Genomic DNA, 23,308 nt, shown 5'->3' on the forward strand with positions numbered 1-23,308 from the left:
TGTTTGCGAGCTTAGAAAAGTCACAGAAATCGGGCATATTCAATGTGTCTTTGCTGAAGTTTCCCATTTGGAAAGGTTTGCAATTACCAATGAGTGCATCAAGAAAACTACCCTGTATTTAAAAACTGATGCCATTCAAGGTAGGTGGGTGAAAATACTCAATCACTTAAATGTGCATAGTCTTATGTATCAAGGGAAGCTAGGTAAGATAATAGATAATACATGTTTCTTCATTCAATTGGCTAATGTTTAAAATAAATATGCAATTTGCTTACCTGTAATAATCTGTGGTTCTCCAGCTTGACATTTCACAGTTGCTACTGTATTCGTGTGCCCTATTAATGTGTGTACATTTGCTTTTGTTCGAATATCCCAAACCTATGCCAAAAACAAAGGAAAAAATAATCAATCAGTTTCTTACAGGAATGCAAATGCAAACTGCAATGCAAAACCAAGCATGAGTATCTCCGATAAAACTGAGAAATCAGGCAGGTTTTATACATCACGTTAGCAAAACCCAAAAGATATTAATCTATGATCAGGTTAATGATGGATTTATAGTCCATGTATTACATCTATACGGAGCTGCATTATGATCTTGGAAAACCACTTGCCCTTGCAGTTGAATCTCTGCCACACGTTATCAAGACATCGATGGTTGGATGCAAATCAAGCCCATACACTGCACTTAAATGGCCATGGTAATGTCGGATAACCTAAATAAAACAGGAAACAGAATTAAATTTGGATGTACAACAGTTCATAAATTTACACAATATGCACATTCAGTGCCAACAGTGATAAGCCAAGCTGCAGAACAGAACACTAAATTGATTTTAATAATGTCCGTACTGTGAAAGTCTATACCTTATTATATTCCAGATCCCAGCATTTCACTTGCTTATCCTCTCCACAGGAGAAAAGGTACGGGCTGCGTGAACTGACTGCCACTCCTCGTACAGTGCTGATATGCCCAGTCAAAGAGAGCTTCAGCTTACCACTCGCCAGATCCCAGATCTGTGCATTAAAATATTAACAAAATAGTATATTAACAAAATAGTATAAAACTAAACAGCTTTAAAGTGATGTATTAAAGGCATAAAGTCAATCAACATGGTCTCTCACATTACAATACTTGCATGATTTTACAAGGAACTGTTTCAAGTTCCTAAAACAGTCGCTTAGTTGGTCTATAATAACAGAATTATTTTCTCTGCTGTAATCTGCATTACAAACTTCAAGTACAATTAGGGAAATGCAGTCAACAATAAAAATCTCATTTCAAAATAGCATTTAGTGCCAGCTACAAAATGCTGTGAACATACAGATTCATCAGCACCTACGGAGAGGACAGAGGGGTTGATATTTCAGATAAAGACCCTTCAGATCCAAGTCTGCACCAAAAGCATCAAGCTGTTTTCCCTATGGTTGCTGACTGCCCTGCTATGTTTCCAGCAACTTCTATTTTTGTTTCAAATTTCCACCATCTGCATTATTTGCTTTTTATTTCAATCTCATCTATTTGATTATTTTTATTTGATGAACTACATTCTTAAAAAGATTATGCAATAAAATACAGTCAACTATAAGAGCAGCATTTACTGAATTATATTGAACCAATTTTAGGTGAAGTCTTTTTATGTCTTTCCAGTAGTAAAGCCCTGGCATTGAACTATTTCCATTTATAAATTTCTTAGTTATTTCCTATACATCAATAGTTCCAGTTTGCCTCATTCCCCATCCTCTCTTCACAGCCTCTTTTTCAATGTTTCTGCAACAGGAAAATGGACTTACTGATTACAGTAAATGTATTTGCTAATGCTGTTAAATAGGCACCATGGAATTACTTTCTGTGCATTAAGAGCTCGGACATGAAGAAGTGCAAAGACCCCAAAAAAAGGCTGATAGTTGCAGACTGCTGGAGAGGTCCTAGGAACTAGTCAAGTAGAATCCAAAAACAAAAGTATCAGCAAAACATGAAAAATAAATCTGTAAACTATTCCAAACAAATTTTATAAAGTCAACAACCATGAATTCCAAAAAATAGAATAATTAAAATAAAAATGGGACTGTGCAGAGAGGACTGCAGTATCTTCTAACAAGTGGAGAGTCTCACCTTGCCAGTGTGTGATATTTAATGCAGGTCAGTGTTATGGAACTTTTTAGAACAATCTATATTAATGACTTGGATTTATTAATTCTGCTAAATTTGCAGATGACACCAAAATAGGTGGGAAAGTAAGTTGCAATGAAGAAATAAGAAATTTACAAATAGATATGGACAGGTTAGGTGAATGGACCAAAATTTGGCAGATGGAGTTTAACGTGGATAAGTGTGAGGTTATCAATTTTGGTCAAAAGAATAAAAAGGCGACTTATTATTTAAATGGAGAGAAACTTCAGAATGCTTCAGTTCAGAGAGATCTGGGTGTCCTCGTGCATGAATCGCTGAAAGCTAGGATGCAGGTACAGCAGGTAATAAGGAAGGCAAATGGAATTTTGGCATTTATTGCTAAAGGAATAGAGTATAAAATAGGCAAGTGTTGTTGCAACTGTACAAAGCATTGGTGAGGCCGCACCTGGAGTACTGTACACAGTTTTGGTCCCCTTACTTGAGGCGGTTCAGAGGAGGTTCATGAGATTGATTCCAGAGATGCAGGGCTTGTCTTATGAGAAGAGATTGAGCAGTTTAGGCCTATACTCACTAGAGTTTAGAAGGATGAGAGGAGATCTAACTGAGGTATATAAAATGCTAAAAGGGATAGACAAAGTAGATGTGGAGCAAATGTTTCCCCTTGTCGGGCATTCTAGAACAAGAGGACATAGTTTTAGGCTAAGGGGTGGTAGATTTAAATCAGAGATGAGGAAGAATTACTTTTCTCAAAGGGTCATGAATCTGCGGAATTCACTACCTCAGAGTGCAGTGGATGCCGGGACGTTGAATAAATTTGAGGAGATAAATTTTTAGTTAGTAACGGGTTGAAAGGTTATGGGGAGAGGGCAGGAAATTGGAGTTGAGGCCAAAATGAGATCAGCCATGATTGTATTGAATGTCAGGGCAGGCTCAAGGGGCTGCATTGCCTACTCCTGCTCCTAGTTCTTATATTTTTTGTAAATGATAACATCTCAGCCTCAGGCATGCCTTTCACATCAGCTCCATGCATCAGACCAGGAAGAAAAAATGTGAATGGAAGTAAAGGAGAATTCACCTGAATGTACAAAATAAAAAAGAATTTAAATTGAGGCTTTTAACATCCAACCTTACCTTAATAGTTCTATCAGCTGAACCAGTGACAAACCACTGATTTCCAGGTTCAACTGCAAGACATCTAACCCAGCCCAAATGGCCGCTGATTACCTATAGGTTAATGAGAGATTCAAGATTAGCAACACTAGATCATACATTTTCGACCATGAAACTGTGAAAAAAAGAGATGAACAAAAGATAAAATTACAAAGCCTCTACAAATCATTCCTGCGAATGAAAAATAAAATCTCTGCATTTTTTTGACTGAATGTTATTGTACAAGATTTCAAGAGTTTCACCTCACTTCTCCCAAAATTATAATTTGCAGTTGAAATAATTGTGTGTTTTTATTGATTGTGCATTCCTTTAAAATCTATGAACATAATGGCCCAGATTTTGCTGTAGCAGGGCATCTAAATGGTGTCTGTCATTCAACTGGTTCGTGGATGGGGAAGTTGAGCTGATAACAGCATGGCAAGGGAAACAGGGTATTTGAGACCTGAGTGAACAAGGCAAGCAACTCTGCATCAATCTGATTGGTTAAGGTGTTGCATTGAGAAATACATTGCCAAGAAAGTATAAATTAGAGAGTAGTTGAATTCAATGTCAAACCAGATAAAGAGTGGGGGTGGGGGGAGAAAAATTGCATTGAAAGGAAAAGAGATTAAGGAAAAGGACATTTAATTTAATTTTACATTCTTAAAATCTCAGATCATTAATACTTGAAGGAATGAATATCCATACTTTGGTGCAATTCCAGAGGGTAATTGGCAGCAATGAACAATTATCAGATCAATAAAACGGTACTTATATTTGCCATAACAAGAGCTCAATTTCAGTGACGAGTTTAATTCATATTCACCAGGGAGATACAGAAACTTCATGCTATTCAACGTATGTCAATGGTGAGGCATACAGCATAATGCTGGTTTTGCAAATTTAATTACATAATGATGCAGCACATTTAACCTCATATCTGTCTTTTACCTGAAGTTGCCAAATGATTTACACATGACAGGGAGCACCATTAGCCTCGCCAATCAGTTCAATTACATCTATACCATGAAGGGGACATATTCCCAGGTGTAGAATATTGCTATTCATAATCCACATAATGAGACATAAGAAAAGATTCCATTGGCTCAGGGCACAGCTGAAGAGGATGAATCAACTATGTTGGGATTGCAAGTGCAAACCTCCATCATAGCACTTGGCATACATATTGCACAACCATACTCCGGAACTATGGAAGTTTACAGCACCATTCAGCCTATTGCATCTACGCTTGATCTGTGTTAGCGCAATTCAAAACAAAGTACAATGCCCTGTTACACTCATTCAGCCCATCGAGCCTGCTCTGCCATTCAATATGATCATGGCTGATCATCCACTTCAATGCCCTTTTCCCCTTTATGTTATTGATATTTAGAAATCTGTCAATCTCTACTTTAAACATATTCAATGACTGAGCTTCCACAGCCCTCTTGGGGAGAGAATTCCAAAGATTCAAAACCCTGAGTAAAAAAGAATTCTCCTGTTCTTTTCCCTTCACTCTTTAACTTCACGTTTTAAATATTTACCTAATTTTTCCACAAAATGCAATAAGCTCTGTCTCAATTACTGCCTGTTGTAAAGCATCAAATGCTTTATGGACTCTGTAAATAAGTTTCTCTGCGCCACTCTTCTCATCTGTTAACATCTTACATTGATAGCCCCTCCCCAATGACTGCCCTAGCAGAGTAAACAGTCCCTCCACAAAGCACATGATAATTTAAAAAAGCTTAAATCTGTTAATCTTCCTTGTTCAAGTGGAAATAACACCAACGTCTAAAGTATTTCTATAACTGTAGTTTCCCATCTCCAACATCGCTATCTATGGCTAATTTCATTTCACAATGAGATACCCAAATCTATACACAAACCTTTATATAAATATATATAAATATAAAAATATTACTTAAGTTTTGTTCATTAGACCCTTTCAATAAAGTATAAAATACTTAGATTTTTCTGAATGGTTTTATCTACCAACAATTCCAGGGATGTATTTGAACCCCAGATCTTCCTGTTTGTCCACATCATTCAGTGTCTTTCATATTCCTCATTTTCCTTGACACTTATGCACATTAATTTACATCTTACACCAATCTTGCCATTTTGCTGTGCTGTATTGCTCTCCTGAAATCTTTTACAGTCCTCTTTGTTGTTTGCAACCACACCCCCAACCCATTTTTTTTGTGTGGTCTCCAAATTTCAAATTTTCAACAATTGAACCCATCGCTACTAACCCACTAGAGCACACCCTCTCCAGCCTTCGCCAATCTGAACAACAACCAAAAGTAACATTTTCCTGTAAGTTAACCGACTTACTATTCATGGTCATCTCTTATACACGCTCAGTTCCTCTTATACAAATACCTGAATTTTTCTATCAAGGTTCTTGTGAATTTATTCAATGTCTTCTGAAAATCCATAAGCACTATCTCTGCTGAATTCCCTTTACCTATTTTACCAGTCACTTCATCAATACTGTGTTGGTCGCTCCTGATTAATTAGTTTCTAAAGGCTTAATTTTATCTCAAATTGCAGGGTCAGGGATTGCCCATAACTGTGACCTTATACCTCGTCCATATTTTCCTGATTTAGTCTTCACTCTCTGAAAACAGCAGCATTCCTCTTGCTCACCTCTAGTCTCCGGGCACAATTTGCATATTTGAGGATTCAAAAATTGTAGTCAGCCTTTGCTGTTTTCTTCCCTCAAGAGTCATGTGCATGTCATCAGGACTAGTGACTTACCTACCCTAAGTTCTGATCATTTTTTTAAAAATACAAGTCACTTTTAAATTGAACACATTCTTACACGTAATTAGACAAAAAGGAAGACATCTTAACTATTATTTCTCACACGCTGAATTTTTTTTTTAGCTGTGAACATCTACAAATAGATTATTTATGCAAAAGATTCACACTATCATTTGCTCACTCTGTAAAGCTTCCAAGGTGGGTGCCATTGTGGTTTCGGCATTGTAGGAAGTTTCCTTGAAATTAGTGAGGAATTCTTTGAGCCTCCAACTTCCATTAAAGCCTGTAACATGATCAAACAAGCACAAATAAGAAAAGGTAAGAAAAGATTAGTGTATTTTTACTCTGTTAAAAATCTACTGATAAAATTCTGTCTTTTCTCATGAGCAATTTGTGCTAGCATTTGCAATTTCTTGTACTTATCATATGAATCTTACCATGGAAGATACTGGAGGCTGTGACCGTTCAGCGATGCCTGCATGTCTATGAATATCAGCAACACTGGCTGCATTACGATTAGCATCTTGTCTGAAATTGAAATGAAATACATTCCATTTAATGAATAAAGTATAGAGAATGAGTCAACATCAGTATGCTAATAAAAACAGAAAAAACCACTCAACTATTCCCCTCATTGTCACTTAATAACTTTGCTTAAAACAGCAAATGCTGAAATATTTAGTCATCAGTCAAGGTGCTTGAGCTTCAAATTTAAAGGTCCATTTCCTTACACAGCTACAAGTAATAAATGCTCCAAATCAACAGCAGGCAAATTAATGGAAACAATGGACTAAGAATTCTTACTACATTACACAGAAATTAATTCTTCGCAGACTCAACTGAAATCTATGGCTGTCAAGCTTCCAAGCCATCAGAATCAGGATTTAATGTATTTGAGTTACATTTGCACTAGCTTTTACACCATTCTGCAAAATCCTCAGTGATTTCATGGAGAACAGTTTTCTTATTCAATTGCTTCATTGTCATGAAACAGAATATGCTGGACTTGGACCACTTGCTTTTATGACAAAATCATATCAAACTCAACTCAAGCTCACTACTGAATGTGTAAAAACTATTTATTAGCTGGCTAAAATTCATGTTTGGTTTAAGATTTCTTATTCTTTCTAGACCATATAGGAGAAAAGAACACAAAGTGATGAAACGGCAACTTCAAAATTCAAAAGGGTCTTACTTTAAATTAGGTAGGCCAGATCTTGCTGTAAAATAACAATGAAGTCAAAGGAGCATGTCGTTATTTATGCACAAATGGTACACCAGCTTTAGGCACAGGGCAGAAGCACAGTAAAATGTCAACATCCAGAAATTGCTGTCCAATTTGTACCACTCAGCTCTGCCATTTTGCTGTCTGCTTCACCAATGACATGCATTGAATTGCATGAGGTTGCCATATTTGTACAGTAAATATGAACTAAAGTTGCCACAAAAAATTAAGTCAACATTTTTAAGTAGCCTTCTTACAATGTGATAGTTGTTAGTTACCACCAATGAACCTCTCTGCTGCTGAAAAATTATGACAAGTATGAACTCATATTCCTTCAGGTATTACTGGTTGGAGATTTCAAAAATGAAAAACGTTACTTTTTTGTAAAGAAATACTTTTCCTTTGTCTCTTCTCGCTCTCAGTTCAGTCTTTCTTCTATTTCACTTTCTGCATCTGATTTGACATTGAATTCACCCATTCTAATTTACACTTCTTTGTCAATTATTCTTTTTAACTTTCAATTGGACTAATTAAGGAGGTACAGGTACTTGTCCTGATCATTCAGGTCTTAGATGATAGTTTCCACCTCTAAATTGCCCACACTGCCCCTGACTCAGCTCATTTGCTGCTAAAACCTTCACTCATGACTTCATTACCTTTAGGCTTGACTATTCCAACACACTCCTAGCTGGCCTCCCATCTTCCACCCTTTGTAAGCTTAGTTCACTGTCTCTTGAGCAACCTTTAACAAACTTCATTAAAATTCTGGAAATGTGAACCATTCCCCCACAGTAACACAGTCTCTGACTCACTATGGGAGGTAGTTTTTATATGGTTGAAAATAATAACATTTTGCATTATATTGTACTATTTCTCATTATTTGTTTGATTTTATGAAAATATCTTAAAGAAGCCAAATGTTATTTCCACATAAACTAGTTATTTATGGCACAGGAGGCCATTCAGCCCATCAAGTATTGCCATTCACATAGTAACTGGTGTACACAAGAATCATCACAATAAAAACAAAAAATGTTATTCATGTCAAATTTCTATTCAGCAAGATACATTTTGGTAGACTTACCTAGCTTGTGAAGGAGGAAGCGCCATAGCCAAGGCCTGAGCACTTGCCTCACTGGGCATTTTCTGCACCTGTGTATCCGCTGTCAGAGCAACTCCTATAATTAACAGTGGCTTAATGAATATTGCATATTAAGGCATAGAAAGTACATACTTAATTTCTAAATTATGCTGCTGTGCCAATAAGTACTAATTCAAAATCCTTAATTTCAGAACTCAAGATACTACTGTTGAGTGTTATCTTGAAAATGCTGCAGTGTTTCTGGTTACAATGCACTCATTTTTAACTAATTCCTGTCTGTAATAAGCATATTTAAAAATCCCAAATTTGGTTTTGTAAAAGTCTGCGGTAATGTTGCTTGAACATCATGAATAGAATATCATTTACAAAATTCAAGTTAATCCATATTAAAAAGTAAAGCACAATTTTGTTTGCATGGTCATTTTTTTCCTGCAGTTGCTTTGCCCCACTGATCAACTCAGTAACAGGGAATCAGGGAGTCTGATACCCAAGAGGTCAACTCAATCATTGCTGGAACCCACTGAAGATTATTATAAACCTCAAAAATGACTTTTTTTTCAAAAGGGCTACCAACCTGGACCCGATGGGTATGGATGTGTACCAGTTATAATGTATTCAGACTCCTCACCTAAAACATAACAGATGCAAGACGTCGATTTTTATCACAGACCTCATTTAACAACATTAGAAAATATATTTTATAACCAGTATTTAATTAAAAACACATGCAGAAAACTTATCAAGTTTTTTGAGGAACATTTTAAACTTAGAGCAAAATTACTTGTGTATGTTCAAATATAACTTTTTTAAGGTGGCACTTGTTATAGCCAGCATTGATAACCCAATATTACTCATGTTCCGAGCACATGCTACAATAACACTTCAGTTCAAATCATAATTGACAGCACCTACTAAATATCATAACACTCAATACCAGCCAGATTCATACTAAAAACCCTCTCACCAATTTCAGCTTTAATAGCACATTTTGGATTTTATTATGTAGCATTTTACAGCACAAAAATAGACAACTTGGCCAAACTGGTCCACGTCTGTGTTCATGCTCCACACAATTCAAATTATCTTGAGGTTCTTGAGGTCTGATGAAGTGCTCAATCTTCACACTGCAAGTTCAATCACCAGGAAATTCTCACCTGGTAATTATTCCACAACACTAGACAAAGTTCAGTTACATTTACATGGCTTTCTGTTGATGCAAAAATGACAGTTTTGGGTGTATGCCGCTCCAAAAATGGCAACATCACATAGCAGAAGTTTTACTTCTGATGGGAGGCTTAGGCTTAGTACTGGACGGAGTCTGTTCATTATAAACTCAATCTACTGAGCACTATATAAACTTTCTAACAATATCAGAAACATCTGATGCCACCTGCAATTTTCTAAATTGAGAAAAAGACTCCCAGCACAAGTTCACAGGTCACTTGTCTGACAGTCAAGGGCAAATTTGCAGCTGCTGGTTGCAATTTGCACTCTGAAGCTACCCATCTCAGGCTGGAAAGGCAGTCTTGAATATGATGTAGAATGTAATTTCTTCAAATTTCTTTAGAAAAAATAATTTAAGGATACTATAAACTAAGATTTCTTTAAATTAAAGTGGCTTATGCTAAAGTGGCAGAGAATAATAAGTGCAAATGCACATTAGTCTTAATTGCTGTTACACATGATCCACATGACTGTTAGGGTGAGAAATTTACAACTAGCAGCCAAAGCAAAGGAAATCAATATAACTGGTAACGCCATGAATTACTCCATTCATTTTACTGATTTCAGCACCCGACCACAGTAACTAGAGCAATCAGCTTTTCTTTTATAAGTTACAAAAATACTTTATTTAATCTCACAAAAGCATTAGATACTGTTATATGCTTTCATTTATATTAATTTGGTTCCAAGAACCACTGTTCCTCATTCTCTCTCACTTCACAGTTCCCAAATGAAAACTATTTAAATTCAAGGGTTTTCTCCCAGAATCACAGCTACAGAGATCAATTAAGAAATTGAGAACAGCACTCCATACTCCAGATTTTAAAGATTGTTTAATATCTTGTAAGTCGAGTACTAAAGTCAGAAATGATAAAATAAAACAAAGGAAATATACAATTAAATTCATTTCTGTAAAAACTGAAAATATTTCCTCTATTGTGAGTTAAAAGCATACCATGATTAAGATCATAATGTCCATGATTGTAGGAATCAGATTGGGAACTTTTTTCTCGGATTTCTTTAAGTATAGGCATATGAAGCACAGGACTGTACTCAGTTTGAAGCTTCACATTCATCTTGAGCTTGTAACTGATCAAATACAAGAAGTGCAAAAACAATGAATGAATAGAAAAGCAACTCTCTGAAACAGCTTTGCATCATAAAAACTTTCACATAAAATAGTTCTGCGTCATTTACTGTTGTTATACTGAACAGCATGCAACCTCAGCCATAATTTTTTAATACGTTCTTTTATGGGATGTCAGCATCACTGGCAAGGCTAGTATCTGTGGCACATCCCTAATTGCCTTTGAGAAGGTGGTGGTGTGCCGCCTTCTTAAACCGCTGCAGTCCATCTGGTGCACAGTGCTATTAAGGAGGGAGTTCCAGAATTTTGACCCAGGGACGGTGAAGCAATGTCGATACAGTCCCAAGTTGGGATGGTGCGTGGCTTGGAGGGGAACTTGTAGTTGGTGGTGTTCCCATGTATCTGCTATTCTTGTCCTCCTAGGTGGTAGAAGTCACAGGTTTGAAAGGTGCTATAGAAGGAGTCTTGCTGAGTTTATTATAAGTGAGTAATTAAAAATTATGAAATTAAATCCTCCTCCTCTTTTACTATTGCACCAACAGTTACCTTTCCACTTATTATGCTTACAGAACCATAGAAAATGCAGGTGTGAAATTAAGAAGGAAATTAGGAATACCAAGAGGGCAGTCAAAATTGTCAAACAAAATTGAGAAAAACTCAGCATCATGAAGGACCTACTTCCGATAACAGAGAGGTCAATAAGCAAAACACATAGATTCAAAGTAATTAAGAGAACAATGAGAAAGATGAAAAGAAATATTTTCACCCGGGGGTGGTGTGGGGTTCTTGAACTCATTGCCTGAAAGGGTGTCAGAGGCAGAAACCCTCATTCTATTTTTAAAATACTTGGATGTGCACTTGCCATAACCACAGGACTATTCACCAAGCACTGGGAAGTGGAATTGTTCCAAATAGCTTTGGTCAGCCAGTGTGAGCACAACAGGCAAATGGCTTTCTTCTTTGCAAAAGAACGTTACGATTCTATGCTTTCATTTACATCAATTTTTTTCTAAACTTTACTAAATCTATTCTTAATTTTTCATATTTTCACTCTATGGGGCTACAACAGAAATATTTAGGTAAAGTTTATTCAATCGAGGTAGCACAACATAACAAATAACAGGCTTGCATCCACAACTTCTAGACACCCAGTTCCCGGATCTCAGTCAAGACACTGAGGGAGGTACCAGGTGAGATGAGGAATTTCCTCAGAACAGAAAACATACAGAATGTCCCCAAGTTGGCCTCACACAGCTTATGGCCAGCATTGCAACATGATGTTAGGAGATCACCTGCACACTCCAGCAACCACATGGTGGTATGCTGGATGAGCCATACAAGCACCTCCATCTTTAAATGGTTGGCACAGCAGTCGCAGAACACAGTGTATCACAAACAGAGTGCAAAAACTGGGAACTAGGTGCGAGTGGGGCATTCTGGAAGCAGTAGTGGCCATGTAGTGCTTAATTGAAATTTAGTTTAATGATTTAAGGTTCTAATTTAACTTTTTGAATTTAATTTAGATCTTTAAAACAGTAAAACAAACATACTAGGAAGTCAACCCTTAACTACCCATCAGTGGCAGTTAACTGTCAAACATCTATAGACACACTATGCCTGAATAGACACTAATTATTAAGTGCAGAAAGCTGGGCCAGCAGTTGCAACTTGGGTATTGCTCAAAAAAGTATATAAAAGTAAAAATTATCTGCTGATTTACAGAGTGATCACAGAAAAAAAAACAATGCAAACAGAGTGTAAAATTCAGAAATTTGATGCAAGTCAAATTCAATGCAGAGAGGGAAGGAAATGCTGTTTTTTGCCTCCAAAACTTGGTGGTTTGTGCAATAGATGAACATTTAACCTAATCCACCTTTAACTTCAGTAGGATTAATTAGTGCATTAAAAGATTAAAAATTATAAGCCTGGTACAAACAGAGAGAAGACCTGAGCAGGGGCTGCAGTATATATTCAGCAATTCCAAAAACATCAAAAAGTGATGAGACAGGACAGCAGGTAGATGATTAGTTGGTGAATATTACCATTTTCTTCTCTGTAAGTTAGGGCAGTGGGACTAGGATATTTAGTTAATTTAACACATAGAGGCACAGCTAGGTGCCTCAGTCCCATCAAATAAATATCCCTTGTTATGTGGGAAATCCCAGACACTTCTCCTATAGCAGGAAGTGTCATCTGCATAGGACCCCAATCTCCAGTTTCAGAGTCTGGCCAACACATAGCATGACAGCAGTGAGGGCTACAAGGATAGCACGATCCAGGAAGTGGTCACCCTGCATCTTAGGGCTGTGCAGGCAGAGAGGGAATGGGTAACATTCAGGGAGTGATGGCAGGCCAAACAGGTAGTGCAGAGTTCTCCTGAGAGCATCTTGCTCTCTAACCAGTATTCAGTTCTGAATATTGGTGAGGTCAATGATTTCTCTGGAGTGTGCAGCCAAAATCAAACAGCACAAAGTTCAGCTTGACTGAGTACTGCGAGACAGAGTGCTTAATTTGATGCATGAGGGAATTCAGCACAGTGAGGGAGACGGTGCTCTTCTGGTCTTTTACAGAACAAGGAATGATCCGAGAGACAGAACTGGAAATGGAGCCAGCAAGACCCGAGAGCTGAAGCCCTGGGCATTCATTAGGCGAGCAGGTAGGTGACTGGTTCTTGAATTTTAAGTTTTTTTCTTCTCTGAACTGGGACAGTGGTTTAAACTGGTAATGGGGAGATATAAGCATTGTATAAATTTATAGCTTAACTATTTAAACTCCTTAATATAACTTCAAATAAATGTTCAATGATATTTCTAAACCTGAAACCTAATTAGTTAAATAAAGAACAATTAAGATAGCAGGGTAGGTGATGTCGTGCAGCTGTACACGTGGGAGCTGGTGGGCACCAGTGTGATCCAAAGGAACCAAATCTGCAGTAAGTGTCTGAAGCTCGAGTAACTTTAACTCCGAGTTGATGAGCTGGAATCCAAGCTTCAGACACTGCAGTGCATCAGGGGCGAAGAAAGTTACCTGCACACTTTGTGCCAGCAGGCAACCACAGCCCTTAAGCTAGGTGCTTCAGAATTGTACCGTGGTCAGGGTCAGGAGGGTGTGACTTCGAGTGAGGCAGCTACAGGAATCCAAAAGGTAGCACTAGAGAATTCTCAGCCCTTGCATTTGTCTAACCTGTTGGATGATCTTGCAGATTGCGTAGATGACAGCACAGACTGCAGGGAGATGAGCTAACAGACCACAGCACCATGGTGCAAGAAACCATTCAAGTAGGGGAGTAAAAATGAATGGAGTTTAGCAGGGAACTACATACTTGAGGAATAGATACAGTCCCATGCAGATGAGTGTGTAAGTCCCGAAGGGTGTGATGCCTGTCGGCACCAGGATTAAAGACATCTCCTTGGGGTTGGAGAAGAGCTTGGAGTAGGAGGGAAAGGATCCAGTTGGCATAGTCCACGTGGGTACCAATGACATAGGCAGGGCTAAGAAAGACAATCTGTTAGGGGAGTAAGAACAGCTAGGGGATAAAATAAAAAGCAGAACCACAAAGGTAATAATCTCTGGATAACTACCTGAGCCTCGAACAAATTGGCGTGGGATAAATAAGATCAAAGATTAGGCATGGCTCAAAGATTTCTGCGGGAGAAATGGGTTTCAATTCATATGGCAATGGCACCAGAACAAGGGAAAGAGGTAGCTGAACGTTTGAGACGGCCTTCACCTGAACCCCACTGGAACCAGTGTCCTGGCAAATCATATAATGACCACTATAGAGAAGGTTTTAAACCAAATAGTGGGGTGTGAGGGAAGATTTGGAAAGTTAAAGGCGAAGGTCAAGGCAACAGTGCAGGGCAGCAATCTGGGGAATGATAATCAGTGTGACAGGAAGGGACAAGGCATATAAACATAAGAGTGCACCAGAAAATAATGTCAGAGTAGGGAAAAATGGTAAAAAGATAGAATTAAAGGCTCTTTATCTGATTGCACACAGCATTCATAACAAGATGGAAGAATTGATAGCACAAATAAAAATAAACGAGTGCGATATGATAGCCAATGAAAGATGTGACTATAAGGTGACCAAGTCTGGAACCTGAATATTCAAGGGTATTTGACATTTCGGAAGGATAGGGAAAAAGGAAATGGGAGGTAGTGTAGCTCTGTTAATAAAGGAGGAGATCATTATATTAGTGAGAAATGATCTTGGCTAAGATGATCAAGATGTGGAACCAGTTCAGTTGGAGATATGAAATGGCAAACAAAAGTAGTCACTGGTGGGGACTTCCTTGTCTATCAAAAATCTTTCTAAATCGGCCTTGAATACATTCAGTGACCCAGCCTCCACTGCTTTCAGGGAAAGAGAATTCCACATACTGACGACCCTCAAAAAAAATCTCATCACCGTCTTAATAAGGAGACCTCTAATTCTTAAATAGTGTCTCCTAGTTCTAGTCTCCCACACAAGAGAAAACATCATCTCGGTATCCACCCTACCAAGTCTCCATCAGGATTTTATGTTTTAATAATATCACCTCTCATTCTTCTAAAATCCAATGGATGCAGGCCCAACGTATCCAACCATTCCTCATAATATAATCCCTCTTCCCAGAAATGATTCAAGTGAACCTTCTATGAACTGCTTCTAATGCAATTATATCCTTCTTTATATTAGGAAACCAAAGCTGTACACAGTACTCCAGATGTGGTCTCACCAAGGGCCCGTACAGCTGCAGTAAAACCTCCTTACTTTTATATTCCATTCCCCTTGCAATAAACACCAACATTCCATTTGCCTTCCTAATAACTTTATATACCAGACTAACTTTTTGCGATTCATGTACCAAGATACTCAGATCCCTCTGTACCACTAATTCTGCAATCCCTAGTTAAATAGTATACTGCTTTTCTATTCTTCCTGCCAAAGCGGACAGGTTCACATTTTCCCACGTTATACACCATCTGTCAAATTTTTGCCCAGTCACTAAAACGCACTCAGGAGAACTTTTCTTAGTCAATGCATAGCAAATTGGGACTTACTTTTAAAAAATGAAGTTGAGCAGATGGAAGGGATATGAGATGAGAGCATTTTGGTGGCAGTGATCATAACTACATGACACTTAGGATAGTTATGGAGAAGGACAAAAATAGGCCAAAAGTAAAAGTTTTAAATTGAAGAAGGCCATTGGTACTAAACTGAGGTGTGATTTGGCAAAAGTGGACAGAAACTGCGACTTGAAGGTAAATCAATGGGAGGCATTCAAAGAGGAGATATAGAAGGGTCACAACAAATACGTTCCTGAAAAGAAAATGGGTCAAACTCCCAAATCTCGGTGCCCCAGGATAACAAAGAGCATACAGTTTAGGATAAGGCTAAAAAGGGGGGCTTATGTCAGATACAGAGACTTTAATACATTTAAACAACTCCAATCTGGAAATCCAAAATCCAGAAACATCAGTTGTCCGGAAGTTTTCCTGCAGGCCCTATAATTCACAGACTCGCCACTCGCAACGCTGCACTGCAAAATAGGAGAAAGACAAGATGGATGACAGAAGAAATGTTGAAAGAAAATGATGAAAATCTTTTTTAATGTCCAATGATTTTTCTCCAGAGTTGCACGCAGCAATGTCTTGGAGATTATCTTCAATTCCTGGAGATTCCAGGCGAATCCTGGAGGGTTGGAGAGAAATATTTTTAAGGAGTTAAGGAGAAATATTTTTATCCAAAGAATGGTGGATGCAGAGATGAAAGTGGACGACGACAAACAGGTCAGAAAAGCATTTCAAAGAGCAGGATTCCAATATTGAAAACTCCAAACTTTGCCAAAATACGGAAACTTATCATCCCTGTGGGGATGTGGAACTCACTTCCTGAAAGGCTGGTAGAGGCAAAAACCTTCATTGCAGTTATAAATGCTTAGATACATACTTGAAGTGCCAGAACCTACAGGGCTAAAGAGCAAGAGCTGTAAAGTGGATTAGGCAAGAGAGCGCTTTTTTGGCTGGTACAGACACAATAGGCTGGATGGCCTCCTCTGCTACAAATTTTCTGTTTCCCTGTTGGGCTGACCCCTCATCTCAGGAATCCTGGCAGTGCCTGCTCAGATGGCCCCTCAGGATGTTCAACAGCAATTTACAGCCAATGAAGTACTTTTGAAGTATGACCGTTGTTGTAATGTAAAACAGGCAGCAGCCCATTTGTGCACAGCGAATCCCCACAAAGAGCTATGTGATAATGACCAGAAAATCTGTTTTACTGATGTTGACAGGGGGATAAATATCAGTTAGCACAATGGGAATAATTCGCCAGCTCTTGTTAAAAATGGTGTTATGGGGTCTTTTACATTCATTTGAGAAAGAACGGGCCTTGGTTTAATGCTTCACCAGAACACTGGCATCCCAAACACTGCAGCACTCCCTCACTGGACCGCCAGCCTCGATTTTTGCATTCAATTCTTTAGAATGGGACTTGAACTGCAACCTTTTAACTCAAGAGGCGTGAGTGCAACTGAGCCACGGCTGACATTGACAACAGTAACAAAGTGGATAAAAGTAAAACACTGTGGATATTGGAAATCTGAAACAAAACAAAAAATGCTAGAAAAACTCAGCAAATCTAACAGCATCTGTGGAGAGAAAAACAGATTATCGTTTCAAGTCTGTATGACTCTTCTTCAGAGCTAAAGAGAAGTAAAAATGTGATGAAATTCTTACTGTTAAAGGGGGGTGGAGCAGATGAAGCTGGATACAAAGGCCAACGATAAGTGGGGGGAAAGGAGAGATTGACAAAGATGTCATGAACAAAAGGACAAAGGGGGTGTTAATGGTAGTGGTAAGTGCTAAAGGAGGTGCTGATAGTGGCATTAAGGTAAGAAAGCAGAATGTGATAATAGCAGGACAAGGATAAGTACTCTGAAAAGAACAACATGAACTAGTGACAGATGACCCTTGTGGGGATGGGGTGGAGGGATGGGAGAGTGGTGGGAAAAAAAGATCGAAAATAGGACAAAAGATGGGGATAAAGCATTGAATAAATGAATAAGAATGAAAATAAATAAAAATAAGTGGATAAAAAACAAAAAATAAAAATAAAAAAGAATATTGTAAAAAAAGGATGAGGATAGAAGAGAGTTCACGGTCTGAAGTTGTTGAACTCAATGTTAAGCCCGGAAGGCTGTAAAGTGCCTAATCGGAAGATGAGGTGCTGTTCCTTCAGTTTGCGTTGGGCTTCCCTGGAACATTGTAGCAGGCCAAGGACGGACATGTGGGCATGAGAGCAGGACAGTGTGTTGAAATGGTAAGCGACAGGGAGGTCTGGGTCATGCTTGCGGACAGACTGAAGGTGTTCCGCAAAGCGGTCACCCAGTCTCCATTTGGTCTCTCCAATGTACAGGAGGCCGCATTGGGAGCAGCGAATGCAGTAGACCAAACTGAAGGAGGTGCAAGTGAAGCGCTGCTTTGCCTGAAAGTGTTTGGGCCCTTGGACGGTGAGGACGGAGGAGGTAAAGGGGCAGGTGTTGCACTTTCTGCGATGGTAAGGTGCCGTGGGAGGGGGATGAGGTGTTGGGGGTGATGGAAGAGTGGAACAAGGTGTCCTGGAGGGAACGAGCCCAACAGAATGCCGGTGGGGGGTGAGGGGAAGATGTGTTTGGTAGTGGCATCATGCTGGAGTTGGCGAAAATAGCGGAGAATGATCCTTTGAATGCGGGGCCTGGTGGGGTAATAAGTGAGGACAAGGGGGACCCTATCATGGTTCTGGGAGGGAGAGGAAGGTGTGAGGGCAGAGGCGCAGGACATTGGTCAGACACGGTTGAGGACCCTGTCAACCACAGTGAGTGGGAAATCTCAGTTAAGGAAGAAGGAAGACATGTCAGAAGCGCCATTTTGGAAAGTGGTATCATCGGAACAGATGCAACCGCGGCGAAGGAACTGAGGGAATGGGATGGAATCCTTACAGGAAGCAGGGTGTGAGGAGCTATAGTCAAGGTAGCTGTGGGGGTCAGTGGGCTTGTAATGAATATTGGTGGACAGTCTATCACCAGAAATTGAAACAGAGGTCAAGGAAGGGAAGTATCGGAGATGGACCATGTGAAGATGATGAAGGGGCAGAAATTGGAAGCAATAGTGATCATTTTTTCCAGGTCTAGACAAGAGAATGAAGCAGCAATTAAACAATCATTGATGTACAAAGAGTTGTGGGAGGGGGCCTGAGTAGGACTAGAACAAGGAATGTTCCACATACCCCATAAAGAGACAGATATGACTGGGGCCTATGCAGGTACCCATAACCATACCTTTTATTTGGAGGAAGTGAGACAAGTGTAAGAAGAAATTGTTCAGTGAGAGAACAAGTTTAGCCAGATGGAGGAGAGTGGCGATGGACGGGGATTGTTCGGGTCTCTGTTCAAGGAAGAAGCAGAGAGCCCTCAGATCACCCAGGTGGGGGATGGAGGTGTAGAGGGATTGGACGCCCATGGTGAAGAGGAGGCGGTTAGGGCCAGTGAACTGGAAATTGTTGCTAAGACTCATCAGAGGAATTTGGGATGTAGGTGGGAAGAGACTGGACAATGGGGAGAGAGAGCAGGGTCAAGATAAGAAGAAATGAGTTCCATGGGGCAGGAACAGGCTGACATGACCGGTCTATCGGGACAGTCCTGTTTGTGGATTTTGGGGAGGAGTTGAAGCAGGCAATCAGGGATTGGGAGACTATGAGGTTGCAAGCTTGGACGGAAGATCTCCAGAGGAAATGAGGTCAGTAATAGCCCTGGAAACAATGGTTTGATGTTCGGTGGTGGGGTCATGGTACAGAGGGAGGTAGGAGGAAGTGTATGAGAGTTGGCGCTCAGCCTCTGCGAGGTAGAGGTCAGTATGCCAGACAACAACAGCACCACCCTTGTCAGCAGGTTTGATAACGAAGTCAGGGTTGGACCTAAGAGAACGGTGTGCGGCAAGTTCAGAAGGAGACTGTTCAGCATCAGAGAGGGGAAGGTCAGAGGGTATGGTGAATACACAGCAAGAGCTAGGACTAGAAGATGGGATGGGGTCAGAGGGAAGGGAAGGGGTGGAGAGTCTTGGATGGGCATTGCTAACAAAGTGGACATGGGCTTCAGAGAAGTGGCGCAGAAATACAGCAGAGTATGGTCAACACACAAATGGAAGCTGATCCCACGCCTGCAGGTAATGTTGTTGCCTATGCAAGGGCAGTCCCATGAATTTAGACAACAGAGTGAAAATGGTGGAGGATTATTGTATCAATATCAATACAAGTAATAAGCAGTTTCAGCAGACAAAACTAAGGCAAAACAAAGAACATAGGTCTAAGTGTTCTGCAAAATTTACACATTATGCACCAAACATAAAACATTTGGGACTTTGACATTGGTGGTAATGAGGTCAGGTGCCTCTTGCATCAATGCACTCACAGTCCAATGAGGATACTTATACCTTCAGTAAATATTATACTTTAAGATCAGCACAAGCACTCACCTTTTCTCATCTACTGCAATGGGCTTAGCATGGTCACTAACAAACATGTCATGGGTTCTTTTCAGAGATCTGAACACCAATGTGTGTACAGAGTGTTTCTGCACCTCCTGACAAAAAGAAAAAAAATAATTTAACAAATGTATGCAATTCTAATTCTGAAACGTTACAATTATGTCATATGTTATGTCATCTCCTTCACTGAAAGTTTAAGCTGTCTCTATTTATTGCATGTGTTTTATTAGAGCAGTTTGATAATAAAACATTACTAAACTAGCAGCCACAAGCTAAAACTCAAAAACGCTTGGAGCGTGAACCAGAAAAGTTAATCAGAAGTAGTAAAATAAGAGTCTCCCTCACATTCAGAAATTGACCTGTTACTAGTATAAATTTTTCAGAGCTTTGACAGTATAATGTAGAAGTTATGCATTTTGAAGTCATAGAATTATGAAATTAGAAATTACATGGGAACATGCCATTTGTCCCAACTACTAAATGTTTATTGACCATACAATGAGCAGTCCCAATCCTGTGTGCCTGCTCCTATTCCCATTATCTGATCCTGCAACCACTTATTCTTAATTAACACATTCACAGCCTCTACTTTAAAAAAAAATGCATTACACGATCTCACTACTCTCCTGCAAATCACTTACAAAATCTACTATTCCTCATTCTACATCCCTCAAGCACAGAAAGTTTCCATCTACTCTGTTCTATTATTTCATAAATACTTCATTAAGAATTAAGTAATCCCCCTATATTTTAACAAAAGCAGCTGTATTTTTTCAAGTTTTACCTCGCTTACATTGGCATATGACCAATATTCGTTCAGATAAATTTCAACTTGCAAGGAGGGGCTGATTAGGAGCAAAAAGGCAGGAAAATGTCCATAACGACAAATTTGTTTATAGCTGAAAGCTGGATCAAAAGGTGCAGAACTAAGTAGCCCTGTAGAGTATTTTATTTATAATTCAATTAGAGAAGCCCCAGAACATCTTTCTTCTATCTGTGATGAATTGGAGCGGATTGCGGAGTGATGGAGGGTATTAAGGGTGTAAGAAATACATATTGTGTTTAATCTGCATGCATTTTACTTTCATTATAAAGTGGGGGGGGGGGGGGGGGCTTGCAAAGCAAGTATGCCCAGACTTTCATGCTCAATTTTCATGGGCAGCTTGTCGAGAGTATCCCCTTTTGCTTCACTTGTACAGGGCAATCGGCAAGGCCGGGATTCTCAGCGTCTCTATGAATGGCAGCAAGGCCCCCACGAGCCCAGGATAGAAAGAGAGAGGGATCCAAACTTTCTCTTATTTATAATGAACAGAATCCAAATGCCCACCTCCACCATGGCTGCAGCTCGGGCCACTTTTTAAAAGCAGGTTCCAAATTCCGGCAAAAACCGTCACCTTCCTCCCCGCGCGACTGCCGATCCTCACCGCGAGATCAAGCCTACCATTCCATTGGAGGAAGAGGTGGTGGCAGGGTTGGGGGGCGGGGGGGGGGGGTGCGGTGCGCGAGACAACAAGGAGAAGCCCTATCACAGCGTTGTCTGGCCGCCACCAACAGCGACATTTACCCTGAGCGGTCATAGAGCATACCTACAGTGTTGAAGACATTGCGGTTCTGCAACATTTTGGGTTGAAGGACCAGTTTTCAAATGGATTTATAATCACGGCCCTCAATCAGAATACTATGTAACTCATAATATGAGAGTGTTGCACGGAAACAGTGTTTTACTAACGCGTAACTTCCGAGTTTCAGGGCAGTGTATGTAGGATGTACCCCAAAGACGCGCTGGAGACCCTCCTTAGATGAGGATTACACCGGGAAGTTCAAAATTCCAAAAGCAATTGCCCTGCACTGGGAACCCACCGAAAACATGATTTAAATCGCAAACTTCAGGTGGCTCTGACTGCTATCCAGCAATGTTACCCAGAAAAAGTTAGGAGAATTAAAACCATTCTAACTTCTTGGTAGCTATTGTACTGGCCTTTCCTGACCCTGCATGGAACCCACCGCACAGCCCCCTTCCACTCTCCCCTTCCCTCCTCCCACCGCCCACCCAACCTCCCACAGGTTATTTTGCCACAAGTTGGCAATTGATAGAGTTTGGTCAAATCAAATCCAGGGCCCAACAGCAAATAGCGATAGTAACATAACAACAACTTGTAGCACCTTTAACATAGTAAAACATCCAAGACGCTTCACAGGAATGTTATCAAACAAAACTTGAAAACAAGTCACATAAGGTGATAGTAGGGGAGATGGCCAAAAGCTTCATCAAGGACATAAGTTTTAAGGACCATCTTAAAAGAAGAGAGAGGTGGAAAGGTTTAGGGATGGAATTCCAGACCCTGGTGCCTTGGCAGCTGAAGGCATGGCTGCCAATGGTGCTACAATTAAAATTGAGGCTGTGTAAAAGGCCAGAATAGGCTGAACACAGAGGTCTCAGTAGGGCTGGAAGAGATTACAGAGATGTGGAGGGAGTGAAACAGTAGAAGGATTTGAAAACAGGCAGAATTTTAAAAATGAGGAGTAGCCAGCCTGCAGGGTGACCAATTTTGGGTGAAGAAAGTAAAGGAACTTTGCCATAGGGGGTGCTGACAAGACCTTAGAAGCGAGGTGGGAGGTTGCTGGTGAGACCTTGGGAGTGAAGGGTTGGGGTTGCCGGTGAATTTTTGGAATTGGGGTGGGGGGGGGGGGGTTCAGTGTGTTGGTGAGAGCTTGGGATCGTTGGGGGTGATAGGTTAACAGGAGATGGTGCAAGTTAGGATCCAGGCAGCAGAGTTTTGAATGAGCTCAAGTTTATGCAGGGTGTAAAATGGGAGGCTGGCCATGATTGTGTTTGAACAGTTAAGACTAGAGGTAACAAAGATAAGGATAAAGATTTCAGCAGCGGATGAGCTGAGTGTGATGGGGTGGTTTTAGCCGGACTATATTATAAAAATGGATGTAGACATTGTTAGTCCTGGAGCAGATCTCAAGGTCAAGTAGACAAAAAGTTTGCAAAAGGTCTGATTCAGTCTCAGCTAGAGAGAGGGATGGCTTTGCCAGGAATGAAAGATTAAACTCCTAGGTAATTTTTTTTTCATTTTCTTTGAAAATTTTCTTGTGTTAGTTCTAAAAACA

The 23,308-nt window shown here is 39.9% G+C and overlaps 1 protein-coding gene across 1 annotated transcript in view; it reads right to left on the reverse strand.

Moving 5' to 3' along the window:
* Positions 1–21,659, reverse strand: part of plrg1 (pleiotropic regulator 1) — a 36,534-nt gene extending 14,875 nt beyond the window's left edge. The window contains exons 1-11 of the mRNA XM_041197152.1: positions 21,519–21,659; positions 20,180–20,286; positions 10,556–10,689; positions 8,951–9,004; positions 8,359–8,452; positions 6,487–6,577; positions 6,231–6,332; positions 3,266–3,358; positions 868–1,017; positions 615–716; positions 276–378 (exon numbers count right to left, since the gene is read on the reverse strand). Coding sequence (XP_041053086.1) covers positions 276–378; positions 615–716; positions 868–1,017; positions 3,266–3,358; positions 6,231–6,332; positions 6,487–6,577; positions 8,359–8,452; positions 8,951–9,004; positions 10,556–10,689; positions 20,180–20,286; positions 21,519–21,527 — 1,039 coding nt within the window. The 5' untranslated portion in view covers positions 21,528–21,659. The remainder of the gene's footprint in view (positions 1–275; positions 379–614; positions 717–867; positions 1,018–3,265; positions 3,359–6,230; positions 6,333–6,486; positions 6,578–8,358; positions 8,453–8,950; positions 9,005–10,555; positions 10,690–20,179; positions 20,287–21,518) is intronic.
* Between the last annotated feature and the right edge of the window lie 1,649 nt (positions 21,660–23,308).

Source organism: Carcharodon carcharias, chromosome 1 (genome assembly GCF_017639515.1).
Source record: "Carcharodon carcharias isolate sCarCar2 chromosome 1, sCarCar2.pri, whole genome shotgun sequence".
In the NCBI taxonomy this organism is placed as follows: Eukaryota; Metazoa; Chordata; class Chondrichthyes; order Lamniformes; family Lamnidae; genus Carcharodon; species Carcharodon carcharias.